The sequence below is a fragment of the Lagenorhynchus albirostris genome, chromosome 19 (genome assembly GCF_949774975.1).
Source record: "Lagenorhynchus albirostris chromosome 19, mLagAlb1.1, whole genome shotgun sequence".
NCBI lineage: Eukaryota > Metazoa > Chordata > Mammalia > Artiodactyla > Delphinidae > Lagenorhynchus > Lagenorhynchus albirostris.
Genome location: NC_083113.1, coordinates 8,922,410 through 8,938,549, shown reverse-complemented (window position 1 = coordinate 8,938,549; position 16,140 = coordinate 8,922,410). Strand labels below are relative to the sequence as shown.

Genomic DNA, 16,140 nt, shown 5'->3' with positions numbered 1-16,140 from the left:
CAAAAAAAGAGAAATTGAACAGATGGTTTGAAAATGATGATAAGCAAATGTCAATTAGCACATGAAGATATGTGTTCATTTTCAGGTTGATTATTTTCCTTCCCCCTCCGTCACTGTCCCGAGATCTGCTCCCAGCTGCTTCTTTTTACAGCTCACCCTCTCTACCCCATAGCTGAGGGAAGGGGGTGATTCTCAGGTCACTTTGGATTCTGGAGGCTGACTGTATGTGGTGGGATATTAGGATAGGAGGTATTTTCTCCTGGGATTCCTTACTACTGCATCTCCTGTCATTACCTAGGGAATTATTCTGACCCCGCAACCCTACATTTCTGCTTTTTAAGCCACACAGTTGGGGGTACTTTGCTACAGCAACCTTAGGAAACTAAAAGTACCTAAGAAAGTGGGGAGGGGAGAGGGTTGTTTCTGGTGATTTTATGGAGTTTCTTCAGTGAACCAAGCTTCAGTAAAAGGCTGGCTGTTGCCCTGTCCATTTTAATTTAATTAATTATGTTCATGGTCATGGGGTGTTCCTTCCAAGAATTAGTTTTCCTAGGGTTCTATCCATGGCCCATTGTTCTCCCTGGGTGATTTCATAGTTTCACATGCTGTATTTTGATGACTCTCACATTTTATTTTATTTTATTTTATTTTGCGGTACGCGGGCCTCTCAGTGTTGTGGCCTCTCCCGTTGCGGAGCACAGGCTCTGGACCCGCAGGCTCAGCGGCCATGGCTCACGGGCCCAGCTGCTCCGCGGCATGTGGGATCTTCCCGGACCGGGGCACGAACCCGCGTCCCGGGCATCGGCAGGCGGACTCTCAACCACTGCGCCACCAGGGAAGTCCTTGCTGTTCTTTTTAAATCTGCTTTGTGTAGTAAGCATCTTTCCAATCTCTTTCGGTAGTTGCAAAAGATTCTATTGTATTCCTCAACTATGGCACGTCCATACTCCACCTGAAGGTTTTTAGGGTGTTTGTTATTTTTTGCTATTACAAATAATGCTGGGGAGAATATCCTTGTCATTTGCCGTGTTTGTCTATAGTGTGGGAAATCTTTATGCATGCATACTAATATTTCTTTTAAAGGATATATTATTAGAATTGAAATTTCTGGGTCATGAAGTGTGCGTTTAAAATCAACTATGCTGTATAACTTGTGAAAAAATTTATAGTCTGTCCAACCCCATTTATATTCTGTCCAAGCCCATTCTCCCACAGTCTTGCCAAAGTTGGATATTACCACCTTTTAAAATTTTCTCCGATTTCTTTGGGGGAAAACCGCACCATCTTCAATTACATTTCTCTTTGAATGAGGTCTCTTTTACTCTTTTTTATCACTTCTCCTGAGCTTTGAAGTCAGTCTGCTAAGCGAGATTCTCGGATTCTAAAACTCAGTAGGCCAAAGTGAATTGACTGATTCTTCACTTTGCTCACCTTGAAGCTATTTCTTTTGCATGTTTTTTTAACAGCCACAGCAAGCCTTCTGCAGCAACCCAGCCCTGAAACTTACTTTTAGTTCTTCCCTTTTCTTTATTTGCCTTCTGTTCATTACGAAGTCCTGATTATTTTTTTAAATTCTAACATCATACATGTGAAACATTCATAAAATGCAGTTTAAAGAATAACAGGGCTTCCCTGGTGGTGCAGTGGTTAAGAATCTGCCTGCTAATGCAGGGGACATGGGTTCAAGCCCTGGTCCAGGAAGATCCCACATGCCGCGGAGCAACTAAGCCCATGCACCACAACTACTGAGCCCTGTGCTCTAGAGCCCACGAGCCACAACTACTGAAGCCGGCACGCCTAGAGCCCGTGCTCCGCAACAAGAGAAGCCACCGCAATGAGAAGCCCGCGCACCGCAACAGAGAGTAGCCCCCGCTTGCCGCAACTAGAGAAAGGCTGTGCAACGAAGACCCAATGCAGCCAAAAATAAATAAATAAATAAATTTATTAAAAAAAAAAAAAAAGAATAACAGGGCAGGGACTTCCCTGGTAGTCCAGTACGTAACACTCCGTGCTCCCAATGCAGGGGACCTGGGTTCGATCCCTGGTCGGGGAACTAGATCCCACGTGCATGCCGCAACTAAGAGTTCACATGCAGCAACGAATATCCTGCGTGCCACAACTAAGAGCCGGTGCAGCCTAAATACATAAATAAATAAATAAAAAGAATAACGGCAGAAACTCCCATCCAGATTAAGACCTGGTGTGTCGGTGGACCCCAAGACCGCTCTCGGGTTCAATGATCTGCTGGAAGGACTCACAGGAAAGCCGTTATACTCATGTTTGTGTTTTATTACAGTGAAAAGATACAGATTAAAATCAGCAAAAGGTGCACAGGGTAGAGTTCAGGAGAGACCAGGTGGAAGCTTCCAGTTGTCCCTACCAGTGGAGTCATATTAACAGCACTTAAGTCTCCAGGCAACGATGTGGGACAACACATACTAAGTATTGCCAACCAGAGAAGCTCCCACGAGCCTTGGTGTCCAGGATTTTTACTGTGGGTTGGTCGTGTAGGAATGGCTGGATGCCCATGGGACTGACCTCAGCTACTCAGTCTCCAGTACCTCCAGAAGTTAAGCTGATACCATGTGGTCCAAGGCCCCAAGTAAACAAAGACACTCTTATCAGGTAGGACAAGCCAAGAGCTTAGAGGTTATGTCCCAGGAGCTGATCATTGGTCAGTCCTCTCTTTGGAATGTGCAGGGTTTAAGCACCCCAAGACTGTTGAGTTAACCCTTTACTGCACACCAGGGAGGCTGTCAGGATACGGAAACACCCAGAAAGCCTCTCTCCCTCCACTGCAGTTGATGGTGATCCTCACTTTTGTTGGCATATTTCTACCTTTCTTTATCCTTTTACCATCTCTGGATGTGTCTGTAAACACAACCATTTTGTTCTGCTTGGTCTTTATTTCCCAGCTTTAGTGAATACAATTTATATACGTAATATCCACCCATTTGAGAGCAGCATTATTCATAACAGCCAAAAAGGGGAAACAACCCAAATGTCCATCACCTGCTGAAGGGCTGAACAAAATACGGTGGATCCATAAAATGGCATATTATTCAGCCAGAAAAACGAGTGAAATACTGGAACCGAAAGTGGGGGTCTGGCTGCTCACCGCTCAAAAGCTAATAAAGAGGCAAAGTTGGTGGAAAAGAAAGTTTGCCTTATTTTCGATGCTGGCAACTGGGGTGGGGGTGAGGGTGGAATTCTGTCCAAAGGCCAACTCGCCCCCCTTGACAATCAGTGGGAAAGAGCTTTTATAGACAGAGGGAGGGGGCTACATGCAGAAATAGCAGTCAGCTCTGACCGTCGTCTTGAAATTGGTCATTGGTGGTCTGACCAGCATCATCTTGACTGTTTTAAGTACGGTTAGTCTTCAGTTCCAGGGTCAGTTTGTTCCCATTTCCTTGAGGACAACTCTCAGAATTATGGCAGCTTATGTCATGGCTACACTCTGGTCATCATGTAGTTAACTTCTTCCACCTGGTGGGGATTTCAGTATCTACAAGATGGATCACAGGACATGACTCAGAATATTATCTATAGCCCTTGAAGAGGAACTAAAGGTCCTTGACTTTGCTTAGTGACTAAGCTATTACTGTTTTGTCCTGTTTGACTGCTTTTTTTGCTGCTGCATCTTCTCACTTCTCTGATTAAATTTATTCTTTGGCTAAAGGTTTTCCACAGACAAAAGGCAGGCAGAGGACATGGCGGGGAAGGACCATAGGGTCCTGCTCCATTTTAATACTGTACATGCTAAAACATGGGTGAACCTTGGAAACATTATGCTGAGTGAAAGAAGCTGAACACAATGGACCCCATGTGGTTCCATTCATATGACATATTCAGAAGAGGCAAATCCACAGAGACAAAAAGTAGATTAGTGGAACTTCCCTGGTGGTCCAGCGGTTAAGACTCCACGCTCCCAATGCAGGGGGCCTGGGTTCAATCCCTGGTCAGGGAACTAGATCCCACATGCCGTAACTAAAGATTCCTTGTGCTGCAACTAAGACCTGACGCAGCCAAATAAATAAAAAATAAAAATTAAAAAAAAAAAGGTAGATTAGTGTTTGCCTAGTGGGAGGAGCAGAGGTTTGGGAGGAAATGGGCAGTGACTGCTAATGGGTATGGATGGGGTCTCTTTTTGTGGTGATGAAAATGCTCTGACATTGACTGTACTGCTGGATGGGCCACTCTGTGAATATACTAAAAGGAACCACTGAGCTGCTTCTGTTACTGAACCTAGCTTGGGTCTGCCTGCCCACGTGGAGTGAAGACAATCTACTGACACCAGGTTGTGGTGAAGGAAAGTGCAGTGTTTATTGCAGGGCACCAAGCAAGGAGTCCAGGCAGCAAGTGCTTAAAAGACCCGATGGATTTCAGGGAAAGGTGTTTTGTTGTTGTTGTTGCGGTACGCGGGCCTCTCACTGCTGTGGCCTCTCCCGTTGCGGAGCACAGGCTCCAGACGCACGGCCTCAGCGGCCATGGCTCACGGGCCCAGCCGCTCCGCGGCATGTGGGATCTTCCCAGACCGGGGCACGAACCCGTGTCCCCTGCATTGGCAGGCAGACTCTCAACCACTGCGCCACCAGGGAAGCCCAGGGAAAGGTTTTTAAAGACAGGGTAAGGGAGAGGGGCTGTGGGGTGCGTGATCAGCTCTTGGACATTCTCCTGATTGGTTGGTAGTGAGGTAATTGGGAGTCAACATCATCAACCTTCTGGTTCCAACCAGTCTGGGGTCTACATTCTTGTGGGCAGCATACAATTAACTTCTTCCACCTGGTGGGGGTTTCAGTATCTGCAAAACAGCTCAAAGGATATGACTCAGAATATTATCTATAGCCCTTGAGGAGGAACTAAAGGTCCTTGACTTTGTTTAATGGCTAAACTATTATTGTCTTGCTAGACTGTTTTTCCTTTGCTTCTGCATATCTCACCTGATAAAATTTATTCTTTGTAACTCGGGGAAGGCCTAGGAGGCTAAAGTGTTTCTACAGACAAGAGGTATGTGGAGGACGTAGGGGGATCTGTTCCGGGAAGGCTCCATAGGGTCCTGCTTGGTTACACCTCCTGGTCACTTTAGTTTTGCCTTTTCTAGAATCATAAAGAATCGTTCCATGTTTAGTGTTTTGTGTTTGACTTCCTTCACTTAGCATCATGTTTCTGAGATTCATTCATATCCTTGCAGGTATCAACCATTCACCACCTTTTCACTGCTGAGTAGTATTGCACTGTGTGGGTGTCCCATGGGGTGCTTATCTGTTCACCATCTGATGGACATTTGGGCTCTCCCCAGTTTAGAGCTATAATGAATGATGCTGTTCTCAACATTTGTGTACAAGTCTTTATGCAAACATGTTTTCACTTCTCTTGGGAAAATACCTAGGAACCTGGTCATCTATGAGGTCAGAGAGAAGAAACAACTTGTCTAGGATCCCCAGATAGGGAGGGGCTGGGTTCAAAGTCTGAATGAAGGTTTGGCACTGAAGCAGTTTGCCCAAGGGAAGGAAAGAGCCTGTCTTCTAGAGAATAAATGTTCACAATTCCCATTTCCCTCTTTTCCTCCCAGTTCAGCCATCTAACTGCCCCCTGCCCTGGCTCTGAGGTCTTCATCACCAGGCTGTCTGAGGTACGGGAGTCCCCATCACCCACCATCAGGGATAAACAAGATTTGAGAGAAACAAGAGGTAACAGTGGACAGACTGAAAATGAGATAGCTGGACAACACCAAGGGCAGGGCAACCCTCGTACATACACGGTGGTGGCATGGGGGGACACAGCCATTTGGCAGAGGAGTGGAAATCAAATCAATCCTGTGGGGCGGTGACAGTCACTGACACTTAATGAGCACTTACTATACGCCAGGCATTGTTCTAAGCACCTTACACAGGTCAACTCATTTATTCCTCACACCACCCACACAAAGTACTATTGCCCTTGTTCCTATCATATGAATGAAGAAACTGAGGCACAGAGAGGTTAAATGGCTTGCCCTAGGCCAGGCAGCTAGTGATGGAGAGATAAGTCCACACAGGTAAATCTGGCCCCAGAGATGACCCTCAACCACCAAGGCACCTGCTTCTGTGTCAAGCTCTCCTGGGTGTGTTTCCCAGAGAAATTCTCCCACAGGTCCCTAAGAGGCTGTGCTCGATGATGACGAGGATCTCAGGTGGTTGGTGGAGTTGGGAGCTGCGGGGTGGTCATCTCCGATGAAGCAGAAAGAAAAAAGAAGGTGGACGATGGGAATTCCCTGGCGGTCCAGTGGTTAGGACCCCATGCTTTCATTGCTGAGGGCCCAGGTTCAATCCCTGGTTGGGGAACTAAGATCCCACAAACTGCGAGGCCAAATAATAATGATAATAATAATAATAACGTAGAGGTAAAAGGCAGAATAGAATAGAAGTCGGTGATTGGAAGCAGCCAGTTAGCTATGTGGTAACAGAGAAAGGAGGGAGAAAGAGAGAAACGAAGGGAGGGAGGGAGAAATGGGGTTGGAGGGGAGAGAAGAGAAGCAGGGGGAAGGAGAAGGAGGAGAAAACCAAATATATTCTTCTCCAGTCTACCCAATGAATATGAATGTATCTTTCTGGGGAATACGTCTATAAAATAAATTGGTAATTTGTCAAATATATTCTTGGTGTTTTTCATGCTTCCATTGAGATCGTGGGATGCCAGCATGGTGGGGGGTGGGGTCCCCATCTGACCTCAGCCTCCCCCCAGCTCCCCCATAGGTCCAGCCCTCATTTTTCCCCAACCCCTTGGGGGAGGCCCAGTCCTTGCCTCAGGGGCAGGAGGAAGTAGCTGACATGTCTGGAAGAGGGCTGAGGGACAGGCCATGGAAAATGCAGGACCCAAGCCCGCCCCTCAGACTCTGGACTCAAACCTGCACACTCCTCGCAATCCTGGGTCTGTCTTTCAAATCTCCACCTTCCAGAGAATTCCTTAGCCGCCCCTAGCCCTGACTCTCTTTGAAACTGCACACAGGGCCCACAGGCTCTCAGCCCAAGGCCACCCTCCTCTGGACACAGAAGAGATGGGGACAGAGTGAAGACACAGAGGCAGGCAGAGATGGGAACAGACTGATATAGGGGTATAGGCATAGAAGTGTCAGAAGGGAAAGAGAGACAGAGGAAGACCTGCCAGACCCCTTCTGATCTTTCCAGCAATTTTCATCCTGATGTGAAGGGTCCTGTAGGACTCGGCCGCCACCCACCTCTTCAGCCCTGAATTCTGCCGCAGCACCAACACCCACCTTTTATTCCAGGAACCCTGACCTCACAAGTTTCCCCAGGTGGCAGCGCCCTTCACAACTTCAAGCCTTTGCATGTTCTTCTCCCTCTACAAGGATGCTGTCTTCCAAGAGGTTCCTCTGACCAGCTTCTCCTCACCCTTTGCGTCTTGGCAAAAATATTTTCTCTGACCACCCTGTCCCATTCCCCTGCAGCTTCTGGTCACTTTCTAGGAGTCACGCCCCTCCTATTCCTTGTACCTTTGCCATGAAAATACCTATCACCCTGCCTTGGGACTCTCTTTGCAAATGTCTGAGCTTCACCAGAGCAGAGATTGAGGTTCTTTGATTTTTCAACCCTGAGGGTACAGGCTGTAGACATATTAATCTGATTTAAAACCCTACTCCAGGGGTTTCCCTGGTGGCGCAGTGGTTGAGAGTCCACCTGCCAATGCAGGGGACATGGGTTTGTGCCCTGGTCTGGGAAGATCCCACATGCCGCGGAGCGGCTGGGCCCGTGAGCCATGGCCACTGAGCCTGCGCGTCTGGAGCCTGTGCTCCGCAACGGGAGAGGCCACAACAGTGAGAGGCCCGCATACCGCAAAAAAACCCCCCAAAACCCTACTCCAACACCTCCTGTCTGTGTGACACTGAGCAGGTCGCTCTCCTTCTCTGATCTTTAATTAATTCATCTGGAAAGTAAGGAGGACAAATTCTACCTGATTGGTTTGGAAGACATCAAAGATTCCCTTTGCCTCATGGTAACGAGCATTTGTTCCCTTCCATTTTTGTCTTGGATCCTCAATGTTCACCAGAGTTTACACACTTCGAGGCACTAGAATTGTCGATCAGCAGCTAATAATGGTGATTAATGTTTATCATCACACGTCACATGCCAGGTCCAGTTCATGGACATTCTCAGTGAACTCTCTCAGCCACACTTGGCTGTAGGTACAAATAAGGAAACTGACATGACAGCAAGCCAGGGGAAGTCACTGGTTCTAGGTCCTGTAACACATAACTAATCCACTGTACATTCCCACCTGTAGTGGACAGTTGGCAGCCTGCCAGGTCCCCTCAGATTCCTCTTACCAGTTCTGTGCACCCAACACCCGGCTTCTGTGTGCTTTATGCATTAATCATGGCTTTTTATTTCTGTATTTCTGGTGCTTTGACATCTGGGGCCTTGCTGACATTGGAGGGACTGCCCCTCCCAGGGCTAGCCAATTCCTAGAGGTAATAAAGGACTGACATGTAAGTATGCCTTTCACATGCAAAGCAACCAACCCAGAGCCCATACCCCCAACCACTTCCTTTATGGCATTCTATACTTCAGGTCACTATTCATCACCCCAGGGCCAAGTTCCAGGCAACTGGGGACAACCCTTACACCCCAGAGCCTGCTGAAATTATTCAAACTAGACAATCCTAAGCTTACCCTGCCTCATCTGTTCCTTCCCAAGGAAACCACAGTAAAGACTCTTGTCCAAGTTTCTCCTCTTCCCCTCTAACTCCTGACCGACCCTGGTGCCCTGCAGAGCTTGGCATGCCCCCTTCCTTTGGGATCTCTGAAAATAACAAACTATCTTTTCAATGGCAATTGTCTCCCGATCTATTGGCCACACCATACCTGAGTGATAATAAACCTATATTTTAAAACAGTTTGCTGCTAAGGGCTTACCCTGCAACCTTGTTCCCAAGACTGCCCTTGAGCTTGAGGTGCCTGGAGTTTATATCCTGCCCCCTTCTTGTGACCTGTGGCCCGTGACTGCCTAGAGGGGTGTAGTGGCAGTTCTCCAAAGACAGTGCCCAATGACCACGCCCCCGGTATTCATACATTTGTGTAGTCTTATCCCATATCATTTTCAGCCTGGGCTACCTTGACTCGCACTAACCAATGAGATGTGGTGGAAGTGACGTTGTGCTAGTTCCAAGCTTAGTCTTTAAGAGACTGGAAGTTTTTGCTTCCTCCCCTAGGAATGCTCCCTTTGGGGGGCCCTGAGCTACCATGTGAGGGGTCCAGCTACCTGCTGGAGAAAGGAACCACGTGGAGAGGGAGAGCACTGAGACCAAACCCAGAATGAGAGAAGTCCAGATATCCCACAGCCCAGTAGGGCCCTAAGAGGACTGCAGCTTTAGTTGACATTATATGGTGCCTCACTGAGCGCCGTCAATCCATGGAATTGTGAACCATCACAGACAGGAATTAAGACTCTAAATTTAGGGGCGGTTTGTTATTCAGCAATAATAAACCCAAACAGAGATCTCCCTTTGCCTCAAAGGCCCAGTTCCCTTTGCCTCAAGGTGGGAAAGACTCTACCACTTAATTTATCCTGCAGAGCTCCCCATGGGATCAGGCTAAGGCTGGGACTTCACCTGAAATCGCATTCTAGCTAGTCTTCTCCCCCATCGCTGTCCTGTTTCATCTATTCCTTCATTGGTTTCTCCTGGGAGCATTTCTTTCCCAAGTCATGGATACACAAACCTTGTCTCAGACTCTGCTTCCGAGAGAATCTGACCCCAGATGTGACACATCTGATTTTTCTCATCTCCAATCAGAAGCCAAGGGTCTGGCAGACTATTCTCTCTCCCTACTCTTCCCTGTCCCTCTCCTGCATCCAAAAAGCACAGACCACCTTCCAGACTCCCCAGCAACAGGCATCCATCTAGTCAGTGGGATGGGGGGATGAAAGTGGGAACAGAAACATCCAAGAGTTCTCTGAGGGGAGCAGCAAGCAGCTTGTTTTGCCCTGGTCAGCAGCAAATGAAACCTCTTTGCCCCCAACCACACAACCATGGAGGGGATCACATGGAGGTAAGGCAGAAGCCAGGAGGTTGGCATGTCAGCAGCAGTGCAGGGGCCAGGTGGGCATGAGAGTTGTCTCTGATTTTGTGTCTGTGGTGGGAGGGATTCTGCTGGTTGTTCCAACCCCTCCCTCAGGGAGTCTATCTCTGTGGCCTCTCCATCCCCACCAGTTCACAGTCCCTGGAAACCCCAAAATCCATCACCATGGATCCTCCAGCAGGTCCCACAGCCTGGTGCCACTGGAATCAGATAAGTCAGCAGAGAAAATGCTGGGGGCTGGGGGGCCACAGCCCAGTGGGGGACCCCCACTCAGAGCCTCCAGCCAATCCAAGGAGTCGGTGGGGCCCCTGGGAGAGGGGGACGGGGAGTTCGTGGGGGATGGGAGCGAGGAAGAGAAGACAGATGAGAGGCCTTCAGAGTCCGGGGAGGGGGACAGCAAGTCGAAGGAGCCGGGGAAGTCCAGGGGAATGGGGGGCAGCATGTCTGTAGGGAAAGGAATGAAGCGTGAGCTTAGGAAGGCAGGGATCCGGACCCCAGCTCCCTATTCGTCCTTTCCAGGAGTCTAGGCCCCCAGCGCATTCCTCCCTAGGACTCAGGAGTCCAGACACCTCAGGAGTCCAGATACCAACCTATTCCTCCCGCGAACACAGAAGCCCAGAACCTCGGCCCCCTTTCCCCCCAAATCTAGGACTTCGGCTCTTACCCTCAGGCTCCACCTGATCCTCCAGGATGTCATTGATGCCCCGGTTCGGAAGCAACTGTGGACGGGCAGAACTGGCGTGAACCTGGGACTCCAGCCTGATCCTGACTGAGACCCTAGGCCCGCTCCCTCTCACCTGCGCTCTGCGGATCGCTTCCTGCAGCTCCTCCTCCAGTGTCAGGGCTGTCGAGGCTGCTGCTGAAGAAGGAATCGGTACTGGAGCTGGAGCTGGAGCTGGAGCCTGAGCCGTCGATGCAGCCGGAGCCGGAGCAGGAGCCGGAGCCGTCACAAGTGTTTCCGCGGCACGTGGAGGGGGCAGCGAGTGAGATGTCTGACTCGGCTTCAACTAGAACGGCGAAGAGGGCGAGTTCCTTTAAGCCGTGCCCACGGGGAGCAACCCTATCCACTTGCTACCTGTGGCTCCACCTCCTGGTCCCGGCCCAGGCCTTCACTCATCCATGGCTCCCTTCGGCTTCGCCCCCTATTCTTTCATTGGCTTCCCTTCCCTTAAGATCCTCCCCCTTTGCTCTTAACCGCGCCCCACACACTTTATTGGCTATTCTTTTCTCGACTTCCCGCCCCGTCCCGCTTTGTCTTCTCCTCATTGGTCCACGCGCGGAGTCCCGCACTCACCGAGCCCGGCCTCCCAGCGGCTCCCAAAGCCTTGCGCCTGAAGCGAGGCCAGGGAGCACCCGCCGGACCTTCCTCGCGCCGCGGCTTCGGCCGCTCGCGGGGCGGGGCGCCACCGCGCATGCGCTCCAGGAGCATCGACTTGGTCCCAGACACTGGGAGGCCCCGCAGGCGCAGCTGCTGCCGGAGCTCTGAGACCTAGGGAGGGAGGCGGAAAGAGGCCGTGCTAGGCGGGCTCCGGGGCGCAGGTGGCGGGGAGGGGGAGGTTGGAGCTGGACATTTGGAAACCGAGAGAGGAGGGACTGGGGACCCTAGGTCCTGGATCTCCAATGGAGCAGAGGCTGCAAGGTTAGACTTCTGGGTCCCCACTGAGCGAGAGGGCCAGCCTGGGAAGCTACTCCCCAAACTCACCGTCAGCTCCTCCAGTTTGAGAGTCTGAAGTTCCAACTTGTGTGGAGAGGGCGAGGGGCTGGGGACTCCTGGTGGGGAGGGAGTGAGGGGACTGAGCTTCATCCTGGCGAGAGTTGTGAAGGGAAAACAGGTTAGAAGGAGCAGAGAGAAAAGGCATTCTGGAGTCCTCAAAGACAGGGGCTCATGAAGATGCAGGAAAGCAAGGGACCTGAGTTCTGAAGCTCCGCGAGAACAGAGGAGGCTAGTTCCGGTGCCTGAGAGAAGAGGAACCGCGGCAGGGGGCGGGGGTGGGGAGGAGGTGGCTCAGGCTCTCGGGGATGAGGTCAGGATTTCTGGGAACTGAAGGAAGAGGGGCCGGGGATTTGGACTCTTGCGTCCTGGGGGAGGAGGGAGCTGGGGGCCTGAACTTCCCAGAGAACAAAAACAGGGGTCATACGTAGGAGGTGGCTGCTGTGAGTTTGTCCATTCCCATGGAGGTGGTCCAGGGGGACCCAAGGCCGACCCTTCAGCCTGGGGGTCTGCCCTGGACCCTTGTCTCGGCTCTGGGGGCATGTACTGGTGGTATGTCAAGTTCTTCTTGGGCTTGGGCTCCCTCCAATGTTGGGAGATCTTGGGAGACTCCTGAAAAAGCAGGTATGACGTCAAATGCTTCTGCTCCATTCCCACTTTCCTGCCCCAGAGCCCCATGAAAAGTATGGGGTCGGCTTGTCCCCATCAGAGAGGAGCAAAATGGGCAGCAGTAAGGAGGACAAAGGCTAGACTCTCAGGGGGACTTCCCTTCACTCTGGTCGAGACTCACCTTCTTCAGGGACCGCCAAGGGTAGTGTTTTGGCTCAGGGAGAAGGACCCCAGGGCTGAAGAGGAAAGGCGCTGGGCTCGAGGGTGAGGCTGGGGCCGGAGCCAGAGCCGGGTCTGCGGCTGAGATCCATGGATCTGGATCCGAGAATGGAGAGGCAGCAAAGGACCCTGAGAGGCCTACAGGCAGCAAGCCAGGCAGGGAGAAACAAGGCTGCATGGGAAGGAGGACCCTGGAGGCCCCAGCCCCCCCGGGTGCAAGAGGACAGAGCCAGGGAGTGAAACCCAAGTGGCGGGAGCTGGTTGTCTGGACTCCTGGATCTAAGGGCAGAAGTGCTAGCGACCCAGAATTTTACATTCTGAAGAAAGGCAGGAATCTCCTCCTCAGTCACCGAGGGGTGTGGTAGCTGAGGATCACAGATTCCTGGGGTTTTGCTGGGACAGGGGTGGGACCAGCACTCCTGGTTCTTGGGGAGAAAGAAGCTGAAAGCCACATCCTGAGATTTGTATGTGTGCCAAGTGTGGGGTGTGGGATGCCTGTCTTCTCCAAAGAAACAGGATCTGGATCCATGCATTTCATTGGAGTGAGAAAAGCCCAAGAGCAGGAAGAAAAGCTCCTAGGGGTGGGGCAGCCAGGGGTCTGTACTCCTGGGTCCTGGGGAAGGGCAGGATGGGATTGCAATGTACCCTGGGGCATAGGGGCTGAGGCTCGGGAACCGAAACAAGATGTGTGGCACTCCACTCCAGGGTGCCCCAAGGGAGGGCCGCCATCCCCTCCCTTTCAGGGCCCGCACTTACTCGTGTCCTGGTAGCGTCTGTGGATCCGAAGCTGGAGGACTGTGGAGGAAGGTGGGAGGAGAAAGGCGGGAAGGGAGTGTCCAAGAGCCTGGCCTGGCAGGCGAGTGTGAGCTGCAGTTGTTGGCGGGACACGTGTGCCCAGCCCCCTTACACACCCCGTGCAGGCGGGTGGGCGGGCAGCCTGCTCCCTTCCAGGGCCTCCTGCTTGTTCCCTGCCAGCACAGCGCCGAAGGCCAGAGCCGTTCTGGGGCCAGGAGCCAGCCAGCGGTGCGGGCAGGAGGCAGCCCTGCCCCCAACTCCTCCACCTGCCCCCTTCGTCAGCTGATGCCCACCCCATCCTCCGCCCAATCACCATCTTAGTGTTTGTACCTCGCCCCCTTTCATCCCCGCACCCCGCTTTGCACACGCCCACTCCCTTCTGCACTACCTCTGGGCCTCCCCTCAGTCGCCCCCTTTGCACACCCACCTTCAAACACGCATTTCCCTGGCCTCTATTTTTGCATCTACAGCACTTTTGTGCACTGGTACCCTTTGCCACTCTTCATCCTAGGCTCACTGTCTCGGCACGCACCCAGCCACGTTAACGCATTCAGAATTTGGCCCCCAGTTGTGGAGCAAGGATCTCTTTGCACATTTCTTTGTACACGTGCACTCTTTTGCACACTCCTTGCTCTTTGGTTACTGGTGTCTTCGCACCCACCCAACCACAGAAGCAGACTCATTTGCACACTCAAGTACACTCTGTCTACTCAGGACTTTACCTCCAGGTGTATCCACTTGCACACTTTTCACCTGTGCTGGGACCTGAAATGCAACCTTTGCCGCTTTCAAGGCTTGAGAGCTCATTGTCCCCTTGCCCACAGTTCCACACTGGGCGCTCCTCCGATTTGCACAGGTGTCAATTTAAGCCCCTGTTCCTTTGCAGTACCTGGTCCTCTGCACACCCACCCCTAGCCGCCCATTCCCCACTATTCACGTGAGCATTGCACCAGCCATTTGCACACTCACTGTCAACCACAACTCCACCCCTTTGCTGGGGCCTCCTTTACATAAATAATCTCTTGCACAGAAAACACATGCCTTTGGCATGTGTCACCACCCCCCTCCCATGTCACCCCGCCGTGCGGACTCCCAGACTCCCTTCCCTACGTGCACAGAGAGAAGACTCTCACCAGATCGGAACTTGGAGCGAATGATTTGGGAGCGCTGGGAGGAAGCCGCCAGGGTCATTGCCAAGGCTGGGATGGGCACCTGGACTGGCGGGGAGAGCAGGCCCCCCACAGGAGGCAGGGTCAGAGTGGAGGTCAGGAAGCGTCCCTTGCATGTGAACGCAGCAGGGAAAGGGCCTGAGGAACTTAGAGATGGGAGCGGCCTTGGGCCATAACTTCTGGATCCTGGGGGAGGAGGGGGCTGGGTGCCCAGACTCCTGGGTGAGAGGGAGGACGCGCTGAGGGCCCCAACTCCTGGAGTCTGGGGGAGGAAGGACCTCAGATCTGGGACTCCTGGGTCCTAAGAAGGAGGGCACTGGTGGCCTGGACCCCGGGTCTATGAAAGGAGAGGGAGGAAAAGGGGGTGAAGGGAAGGAACTCAATACTCTAAGGGGCCTAGAATCCAACAGCCTTGATCAAGAGGGGAAAGGGGACCCGATAGGTCCCTGGGGAATGGAAGGGTCTCTGCCACCTGCACTTGAGAAGGGCGTGGGTGGGTGTCAGCCGCCACGGTCTGTGGGGAAGGGACTAGGATCAGAGAGGTGACAGAAGAGTTAAGGCGGGTTCCCCTCCCACCCCCCACCCCAGGGGCTTCTCACCAGGTGGGCTCGGCTCAGCTGTGCTCTGGAGCGGGTTGAGTCCCGCAGTCAAGGCTGGAGGCGGCAGGTTCCGCCCTACCGGCCTGGGACCGCCTCGTACCCCCCTTTTGGGGGCGTGTCGGGAGCGATGGAGAGGGGCGGGGGGAGACGGGAGCCCCTCCTGGCATCTTGAGAAGGGGCGGGAGCGCGGACTGGGAGGGCCTGGGGCGGGGCGGAAGTCGGGGTTCCCGGCTCGCTCCTCCTCCACGTCCTGGGGCTGCGGGGTCGAAAGGGGCAGCGGCGGGAGGACTGACAGAAGCAGGTGCCAGGAGAGGGGCTCAGGGTGAGCAGCAGCGGCAGGTGGTCGTGCCCCGTCCCTATGGGCAGGTGCCACCTGTCGCTTACTTTTTCCCTGACGCAGCAGCCAGAGTCGGATTCAGGGGAGGGAAAAGTTCAAACTGGAGCCCCGAACTCCTGGGTGTGAGGGAGGAGGGGGCTGGAGACCTGAATTCCTGCGTTTGAAGAAAAAGAGGCAGAGGCTTGGACTCCTGGGCCCGAGGGAGGAGTGCGTTGCGGGCCCATACTTTCGGATGTGAGGGAAGAGGGATTCCAGAACAGGGACAAGAAACGTTGCGACTCATCAGTGTGCCCGACAGGCAGAAAGGTCCAGAAGGGGCTTGGGAACCCAGACTCCTGGGTCTGAGGGAGGAGGCTGGAGTATGGGCTATGGAAGGTCGAAGGGAGCGCTGGCTATTTCCCACTGGCAGGACTGAGGGCGTGATCTTTGGCAGAACAAGTTTAGGGCTCTGTCCTGAGATGCGTGGGAGGCCACAGTGCTCCTGGATTGGATTACATGCAAGAGGGCAAGCTGAGGCCGTGGCTATAAATATCACGGAGGATTCGGCAGGAGCCCAATGCTCCAGGCAAGGGCCCTGATGCCTTATTCCACAGAAAATCATCACTACCGCTCCCGAGTCTTAACA

The 16,140-nt window shown here is 52.5% G+C and overlaps 1 protein-coding gene and 1 long non-coding RNA gene across 8 annotated transcripts; both read right to left on the bottom strand.

The window, feature by feature from the left end:
- Nucleotides 1-8,358: 8,358 nt before the first annotated feature.
- LOC132510073 (uncharacterized) lies at nucleotides 8,359-9,341 on the bottom strand. The gene is made up of 2 exons (XR_009537225.1): nucleotides 9,127-9,341; nucleotides 8,359-8,461 (listed from the first exon to the last, which is right to left on the bottom strand). It is a non-coding gene; the product is annotated as an uncharacterized LOC132510073 (long non-coding RNA).
- A 96-nt stretch (nucleotides 9,342-9,437) lies between these two features.
- On the bottom strand, nucleotides 9,438-16,002 carry MAMSTR (MEF2 activating motif and SAP domain containing transcriptional regulator). Of its 7 annotated transcripts, none has more exons than XM_060131809.1 (10): nucleotides 15,179-16,002; nucleotides 14,544-14,627; nucleotides 13,372-13,410; nucleotides 12,578-12,753; nucleotides 12,215-12,399; nucleotides 11,779-11,881; nucleotides 11,371-11,565; nucleotides 10,874-11,083; nucleotides 10,741-10,795; nucleotides 9,438-10,520 (listed from the first exon to the last, which is right to left on the bottom strand). In XM_060131809.1, exons 2-10 carry the CDS (start codon nucleotides 14,599-14,601, stop codon nucleotides 10,237-10,239), a joined length of 1,305 nt encoding a protein of 434 aa, XP_059987792.1. In that variant the 5' UTR covers nucleotides 14,602-14,627; nucleotides 15,179-16,002; the 3' UTR covers nucleotides 9,438-10,236. The 7 variants fall into 7 exon arrangements, with proteins under 7 accessions (XP_059987792.1, XP_059987796.1, XP_059987794.1 ...); XM_060131813.1 differs by having other exon boundaries at nucleotides 12,578-12,711; XM_060131811.1 differs by having other exon boundaries at nucleotides 14,544-14,622.
- Nucleotides 16,003-16,140: the final 138 nt, after the last annotated feature.